Source organism: Merops nubicus, unplaced genomic scaffold, assembly GCF_000691845.1.
Source record: "Merops nubicus isolate BGI_N331 unplaced genomic scaffold, ASM69184v1 scaffold16583, whole genome shotgun sequence".
NCBI classification, from domain to species: Eukaryota; Metazoa; Chordata; class Aves; order Coraciiformes; family Meropidae; genus Merops; species Merops nubicus.
Genome location: NW_008597036.1, coordinates 3,973 through 12,666, shown reverse-complemented (window position 1 = coordinate 12,666; position 8,694 = coordinate 3,973). Strand labels below are relative to the sequence as shown.

The following is an 8,694-nucleotide window of genomic DNA, read 5'->3' as shown; positions in this document are numbered from 1 at the left end:
CCTTCCAACCCCTATGATTCTATTTGTCCTATTTCTATATGCCTCAAACAGTCTGGCCCTGTCTTCTCTGTACCCTCCATTGGGTAACTGAAGACAGCTGCAGGGTTATTCCCTTTCCATCTTCTCTCAAGGTGGATCAAACCCTGTTCTCTCCCAGCCTTTCTCGGTACTTCATGTGCTCCTCCCCTCATCACGTGTACTGCTGTAAAAATGTTGCCTTGTTTTTTAAGCCTCTGAGGTGTCCTGTGTGTGTCTGAATAAAACCTGTCTTGATATTTAAGATTGATAGGCTCAGGCCCATTTTCTAGATTAAAAAGCCAACTTGGAAACTGAATCTTTCTAGAGTTTTTTTAGCCTTTTTTAGATAATTTTTTTTTTTTTTTTAGAAATTAACTTCTGTGTTCTTATTTTACTAGATCATTGGAGAAATTTCCAAGAAAGTGGCACAGATTCAAAATGGTAAGATTTTTCTGATGATGTTTTACTCTTTTGCATCTCCAACCCTAAGCAGTAAAAGTCACATCTCATGTGAACTATACTGTTCCTGTGGCAGAAATTCTGAAATTAACTTTGGTGCTTTTAGCAAGGTGCTTAATTTATTACCTTTTTTCCCCCCTCTAACAGCTGGATTAGGGGAATTCAGAATTCGGGACCTGAACGATGAAATAAACAAACTTCTGAGGGAGAAAGGACACTGGGAATTCAGAATAAAGGAGTTAGGAGGTCCTGATTATGCTGTAAGTGTAGATTATTTTGTACTACATGACTGTTCTGCGTACAAATAAAGTTACTAATGAGAAAAATCTGTACAACATTTAGTTAACCATGTATTACTTGCCCGGCATTTATTAGAGAGGAACTTTATTCAGCCCCTAAAAGTGTTAGGTTGTGCTAGAAGAAATAATTGTTTCTATAATGAGCAAATCAGACTTTTCATTTAGAACAGCAGTTCAAGAGGTCTTGCCTTCCTGTATAGAGTTTGCCGCAATGTTTTGCACTTTGGTAGGTGTTGTTTTTCTACACTGTACTCTTTCTGTCGAAGGGTTTTTGCCTTTGGCTCACCTAGTTAGTACTGAAAATGAAATAAAGCTACTAGCTCTCACTTGCCAAAAATATCAAAAGCATGTTTATTGTCAGATTTAATAGTGCTTGTTCATCTGATAGGTGAATATACTGATACAGAGGATAATGTATATCATGAAATTTAATTTGGTATGGGTTCTGTATGGTTTGTGTGGTCACTTTAAACGTGTGATTTGTAGTAAAAGTAGAGAACCTGTATAAAAAGGAGCTATGAGGGTGTTCTTCTTGCAGGGTAGTTGAATTTGTATAACATATCTCCTTTCTCAAGCCTTTAATCTTTATTAAGATGCCCAGGAGAGCAGTAAATAAAAAAAACATGAGGAATAAAATTTTAAACAATGATCTCTGTTTATTTTTCAGCGGATTGGACCAAAAATGTTAGATCATGAAGGGAAAGAAGTTCCAGGAAACAGAGGTTACAAATACTTTGGAGCTGCAAAGGACTTACCAGGAGTTAGAGAACTTTTTGAAAAAGAGCGTAAGTAAATAGCAACTTCTCCAAGACATCAGTCTGCCTGGTAGTATCTCTTGAGTAAAAGGTCTGCTGCAGTACATGGGGAGTACAAGTAATGACATATCCTGGCCTATGCCTTAAATAGGCTAAATGATATGCTGAACGTGAGTAATTAATTAAGTGCTATTTCTTTGGGCAAGGAACACCTTTGACTGCAATTTACTCAAACAAATAGAAAAGAGGAAACTGTTTTCTACCAGGAGTTCTAATGTTCTATAGAAACCTTCCAGCACAACAAGTTAACTTTATTGATAAGTTCTAAATTGTACTCTAAATTCAGAATTAAAAAAAAAAAAAAGTAGTTGACTTGAACATAATTTTGAAAGCAGGAATCAGCTTTCAGAATAGGAAAAATGAGATGTAAGTGGATAAAAATTCATTTTTTGATTTGTCGTAGAATGAGTGGGAGTTACTTGGACCTGAAAGTGAGGCAGGGCTACTGAATCAGCTCCTTGCCATCTGCAAATTATAATTATGGAAAGTACTACGTGATCTGGCAGAGTTTAGGACAGTTTTTCAGTTCTTTTCAAATGGTTGTGTTGCTCAGTACAGGGGAAGACCGACTGTTCATGGCAGTGTAGAATTGCCACAGTGTGGGAACAGTGCAACATGAAGCATCGAGTCCTGTCTCCAGGCAGTTTGCAGGCCAGTGTAAAACATGAGTACTCCTGATACTGGCAGCAGTTCAAATCCTGCACTGGTCGTTGTAACTGCTGTCAGGCTGCTACTGGGAGTGCAGAGCAAGCTTTCAGGAGGGACCTGTCTGAGTGAGTGACTGTCCTGTGTTCCTTGCAGCCCTCCCACCACCTCGGAAAACTCGAGCTGAGCTGATGAAAGCAATAGATGCAGAGTACTATGGCTACAGGGATGAAGATGATGGTATTCTAGAGCCACTGGAACAGGAACATGAAAAAAAAGGTATGTGAGGCTCAAAACCTGCCTAAATCAGTCCAAAAAGGGGGAGTGGTGGACTCTGAAGTTAAGATTTATTTTTTTTAAACCCCTGTAGGTATTGTCTTGTTCTCAGCTGTCAGATTCCATCTAGCACATAGGTGTTGTGTAATGCACTTCAGGGTAAGGGGTGTGCTTTAGAGCTGGCTTTCATCTTTACTACTGTTAATGATTTAATATTGTCAGCAAGTGATTCCTTTTGAGAGCAAAGTCTCCTTTTCCCACCCCATCTTTTTAATACTTAATGTAAAAGAGCAGGTTGCAGCAGGGAGATCCATGGAATTCAAGCTGCTATCTCCCTCCTTTGTGAAAACCAAGTGTACCATCTGCCTCATGTAATTATTTATCCATAAACACAGCTCTTCAGTTTTCTTGGAAACCCTGAAGTCTAGAATGCCTGTGTTAATTTATCCACATCAACTACCCTGGAACTGAAACGCATTTGTGGATATTTTTCCCCCTGAAACCTGTACTTTCTCAATAGATAACATTTATCCACGTTTGCTCACTTAGTTCTCTGGCTTGCTTTCTTACTGCCTTGCCCAGCGAAGGCTTTAGGATTATGAGTCTTAATTTGTGAAACCATCTTTAAAATTCAGCACTGTGTGCGATCTTCTGGTGTTTGTCTAACTTCAAGCAAGAGGCCACTCACAACTTTTAAGAGTTTAGCTGCTTTCTAAACAGTTCTTTCAGTCCTTCTGGTGTCTGATCCTAACCATTTGTTGCTGTTTGCAATGTGTGTTTGTTTTATGATGTTTTGTGAAGCTCCAACTCTGTAGGAAGTGTCCTGCTACCGGAGCACTCAGCTCTTCCACAGAACACTGCAGAAAAAACAATCAGATTTCGCTTCAGCGGTGCTTTTTGCATACAATAGTTTATTTGGAATTAGATAGGAAAAACTTAAAAGGAAACTGCAGGAAGTGACTTGTTTAAACAATTAGAAGTTGTTGAGCTTGTACCTGTTAGCAATCCTTGGTATGTCCTGGTGTGCTCATCCACTTCTTTTCCCTTCCTCATGTGTGAGATCTTCATAATATTGTGTGTTAGAGATCGTGCCTCATTAGTTAGATTATAGGACAGGGAGGAAGAGGGGAATAGGGAGGATATTCACTTGCCCATGTCCTGGCACACAGCCCAGAGCCTTAGACCAAGAGAAGAGTAGCTCGCTGGCAGACAGTTGGTAGCATAAGAAGTTGTGTGGTGCAGAAAAGCCTCTCGCTCTGTGTTCACCTTGCTCATTGTGGACAGGAGAGGTACCTCACCTGGATTCATGGGGTTATTTAAGGAAATTATCATCTGGGGTGATTGTGCCACTTGAAATAGCAAGGCTAGAGATGCTAACAGAGCTAATAGGCATGCTTTTAATGCACAGTAGCTAAAATTATTTTAGTGTCACCTGTTGTCTGGGCTATTGTGTTTTTTTCCCTTGTTATCAGAAGAGTTAATTTTTTGTGGGAAAAAAAAAAAGTCTGAAAAAAACTTCTTCATTTGGGGTTTTTTCTGTTATGAAACCCCAAAAAAATGCAGCCATGTGCCAGGAGTTAATCTTGCTTTCCCAGGGCGAATGTTTTAGTGTTTAATGACTGCTGACTTCTGTTGCAGTGGGCATTCCATACTGCCTAGTTGCATTAATCTTGCACTGCCCAGGAGTTTTATACGCTGGCCAACTCACCAGTTAAGCTCCTTAAGACTTGTTGCAGCACTCTTACCAGCACTCTGCTGTGTAGCAGAGATAGAGCAGCCTAACAGTTCCTAGCTAGTGGCAAGTTACAGCATTTGACTCATGCTACAAAATAAGAGAAACACACTATGAGATAAAAAGAGAGAGACTTATGTGAGTGGTCACTGTAAGGAGCGTAATCATGTTTAATTAACATGGTGATCAGCATTCCTGTAGCTGCTGACATGATACAGAGCTGTAAGAGCCACTTAGCCTAGTCATGTGACCCCCTATTACTCTGTTCAGAAAGTAGGTTGATATTTATCTGGACATTCAGACTCTAACATGTACCCAGATGAAGGCATGATCAAGTACTACGCTTTCACAATGCTAACATTGGGTTTTGCTCAGACTACACTGATGTCTTTTATTAGATACTACATCACAGTTCTACAGTAAGAGTGTGTTACTGGTGTAGAGGTTTTAAGCAAGATGCTTAAGTCTGTTGAAAACAGGACTATGCTGTTTTACCTTGCTCTCAGATACACTTGCCATTTTCCTTTGCTAAACAGTTATGGCAGAAGCAGTGGAAAAATGGAAAATGGAGAGAGAAGCACGACTTGCAAGAGGGGAGGAGGAGGAGGAAGAGGAAGAAAACATCTATGCTGTCAACGATGATGAGGTATGTGATGGCTGAGGTGATGTAACACTTCATAAGACTCCTAACACTACTGTCTTGGGCATAGAGTTATTTGCCCAAGAACCCTGTCTGCTTCTGCTTTCTCTCTGCCTGACTTAACTGTAGAACTGCCCTGTTTAGTGGAAATCAGCAGTAGAGGAGCACACTTGGTCCGAGTTTATAGAGGGGTGAGAGCTGGCAGCTGGGGAAGGCTTCTTACTGGAGTGTGAAACAACTAAGAGCTGAGACCTTGCTGTGATTTCACTGCCAGTGCCTGGAGTGCTGGTGCTGGGAGGGTGGTGTGGTGTTAGCACCAGTCAGTCCTGCTTCTGGGTACGAGCTGCACCAGTGACACCACAAGTGTCCTAGAACCATTAGGGTTGGGAAAGGCCAACTGTCAACCCAGCGCTACCATGACCACTAAACCATGTCCTCAAGTGCCACATCCACACATTTTTTTTAACCCCTCCAGGGATGGGGACTCCATCACCTCCCTGGGCAGCCTGGGCCAAGGCCTCATCACTCTTGTCAGGAAAGAAATTCTTCCTCATATCCAACTGAAACCTCCCCTGGTGCAACTTCAGCCCATTTCTTCTCATCTTATTACTAGTTACTGGGGAGAAGAGACCAACCTCCACCTCACTCCAGCCTCCTTTCTGGGAGTTGTAGAGAGCAAGAAGGTCGCCCCTCAGCCTCCTCTTCTCCAGACTCAACATCTCCAGGTTCCCTCAGCTGCTCCTCACAAGCCATGTTCCCCAGACCCTTCCACAGCTTCATTGCCCTTCTCTGGACCCACTCCAGCCCCTCAAGGTCTTTCTTGTCCTGTGGTGCCCCAAACTGACCACAGTCCTCAAGCTGTGGCCTCCCCAGTGCCAAGTCCAAGGGCTTGATCCCTGCTTCTGCTGGACACACAATTTTTGATCCAGGCCAGGATGCTGGTGGCCTTCCTGGCCACCTGGGCCCACATTGGCTCAAGTAGTTTGTGTACAGTAATTTTCATGCTGTCAGGGGTTGCCACGTTTGTAGTTGAATCCTGGTGGAGCAAGGCTCTGCTGATGCTGCAATCACTCCTAGGACACTGCTCTTGGTTCTTATTCTCTCTGCTCCCAACAGCAGTAAGAGAAGGGAGGGATGTTGCTACCATTCTCCAAGATCTGTGAAAGGGGTACTGGAAATTAGTTCTTATTTTGCAGTCTGTACCTAGGTGAATTTATCACAAAATTAAAAAGGAGATGGTCCATAAGGTAAAGCTGGTGGTTCCTTCAGTACCCTGTTCTGTTTGTATTGTCTCATGGTTTATAAGCCCAGCTCTCAGGGGTGAGAACGAAGCAGTGCAGAGCTGCGGAGGGAAGTGGTACATATATTTTTAAAGCCCTTGTTTTCTTCTTGTTTAGCTGGCTCCTCTTTTGTTTATAGCTTTGTTGTGGCAGCCAGAGAGAGATGGAAGAGGAGGGAATATAGCTTTACATTCATGCCTGTGGCACAGCAGAGGAAAAGCCATGTGAAGAGTAAAAGCAGTAATTCTGAAAATATCAAGGAGCGGGATCTGAATGTGATGCTTATCATATTCCTTTCTGGTTCATCCTTTTCACCTCATTCTGGTTTGTAGGGCTGATTGTGCTCTATCGGGCTCCCTCTGGGAAAGCAAGAAAAAGGGTTTTTTCGATAACCTCTTCTAAACTTGATGTGGTTTAATTTTTTTTCAGTCTGATGAGGAAGGCGGCAAGGATAAAGAAGATGAAGAAGGGCAACCGAAATTCATTGCGCATGTCCCAGTGCCAACTCAGCAGGAGGTAAGACGTGACAAAGTGGAGTTGCAGAGCTGCATGCTGGCTTTTGCAAGACAGAAGTGCTAACCTTTGGCAGGTCATTGGTGAAAGTGTCCTTGATTTGCTTGTTCTGTGATTTTACAGCTGGTTAATCCTCTTGCAAATGCTGTGGAATTGGTGAGAATTACAGTATCATTGCTGTCACCCTTTTCACCTGGGAATTTCCAGAATCTTCATGAGTATTAGACAACACCACAACAGCTTCCAATTTCTGTCAATGGTCTAACTTTTTTTAAGTTTAGTGGGATGATTTCTGAATTGCAGAGTTTGCTCACATAAGTTTTCTGAAATTATTTTGGTGGCATGGCCTTGAACTGACTGTTAGATTTTGAGACTGCTCTTGAGTGTGTATTAGGTTGACAGTTGACAGGTTGTTTGAAATAGAACTTGGGCAAGAAGGCTCTGGAGTTAGGTGTCTTTTGGTAGGGTACCTTTCCATCACATGTAAGGCTGTCTGTCCCCTGCTGCCATCTTGTCAGGTAATGATGTTGTATTCTCCTGTGAAGTCATGATCCTGCACATTCAGCAAAATATCCATATAATGGGTTCTCAAAACTGTGGGAGAGGAATCATGGCTGCAAACACTGCTCTGTGGCCAATGGGATTCTCTTAGTGAAAAGAGCATAACTGAGTCAGAACTGGTTTTCTAATACATAATCACTGATTTATGTAGCCATCTTTCCTAATTACACAGTAGTCAGTAATCTTTTATCTTTTTTTTAGTGGCAAATCACTCCATAACTTATGCCTGTGGCATTGTGCCTTGTGGAGTCTAACATATTACTGAGACTAAAGCAAGTCTTGCAGGTTGCTGTTAGTAGCTCTTTAAAGTACATGCTTGGTAGAGAATTGTGCATAGTTGGCACTGAGACAAAATTTAGGTGAGAGGTGTGTAGCTGCGGCTCCTGTGAAAGGCACACTCCCTAAACTGTTGCTCCAGGGCTGCGGACTAGTGTGGCATAATTCCATGTGCTCTGCATTTGTTAAAGCCGTGTCTGAGGCAAGTGTTTGAAACAAAATTCAAGTGACTGTACTGAGAGTAAAATAAAACAGCAGCTAATGTCCTAATTACAAAGGGTTGGAACATAGATCTGAAATGGAGGCATCTATTTTACTGCTGCTTTTGACTTCCATGAGCTTCAGGTGAGTATTAAAACAGATACTCCTTACTTGTCTTACTTAATTCAACTATTACACTGGTACACACCTCAAACCTTCACAGTCTGTTTCCTGTGGTTTTCTTTATCCTGTTTTAATAGCTAAGCATGCTAGTTCTCAGCATCTCACTCAAGCTGAATGTCATCCTGGTTTTGTATTTTCAGATTGAGGAAGCTCTTGTACGGAGAAAGAAGATGGAGCTTCTTCAGAAGTATGCCAGTGAAACCCTCATGGCACAGAGTGAAGAAGCAAAAACACTTCTAGGATTGTAAGGTTGCAGCAGTATGTCCTGGTTGCTGTGCAATCCATCTAAAATCAACAGGTGTTCTGGTAGTAATAACTTCTGGCTCTGGAAGTCCCTTTGGGTGTTAAGAGTAAACTGGTGAGGTTACAGTGTGTTCTGCAGGAGGAAAACCATCGTCTTGGTTTATCCACTGGGTTGACTTGAGTTTCAGTGTTGAAAAAGGTCAAACCTGGATTAACTTTTCTCTGTATCTGCAGCATCTGTCTTCAATCCTTTTGTGTTATAAAAGCCTCTTACAGCTAGAACCACAAACCCACTGACTCCTGAAGTCCTGATGGAAAACCATGTGACCTTACTGACATTCTGTTTGCTATACCCTGGCTGTACGGGGACACATCTTTCTCCTGTCAGTTTTGGCTGAGTCCAGAAGTAACTTACACTGTTACACCTGATTATTTTACCAGAATACCTGGCTTTGGGTCTTTATGCATTAAGTGTAAAAGCTGTTGTCCTTTTTGTGGTTTGTAACTGTGCCTGAGCGAATCGCTTCAATGCTGGATATTTCAGCAACTATTG

At 42.0% G+C, this 8,694-nt stretch overlaps 1 protein-coding gene across 1 annotated transcript; it reads left to right on the top strand.

Moving 5' to 3' along the window:
- Positions 1 to 416: 416 nt before the first annotated feature.
- LOC103769389 (pre-mRNA-splicing factor ISY1 homolog) lies at positions 417 to 8,252 on the top strand (the record flags this gene model as incomplete). The annotated part of the gene is made up of 7 exons (XM_008936579.1): positions 417 to 459; positions 625 to 737; positions 1,444 to 1,561; positions 2,393 to 2,515; positions 4,781 to 4,890; positions 6,594 to 6,680; positions 8,039 to 8,252. Coding segments are annotated over 7 exons (702 nt in total), but the record flags the coding sequence as incomplete, so codon positions are not given.
- Between the last annotated feature and the right edge of the window lie 442 nt (positions 8,253 to 8,694).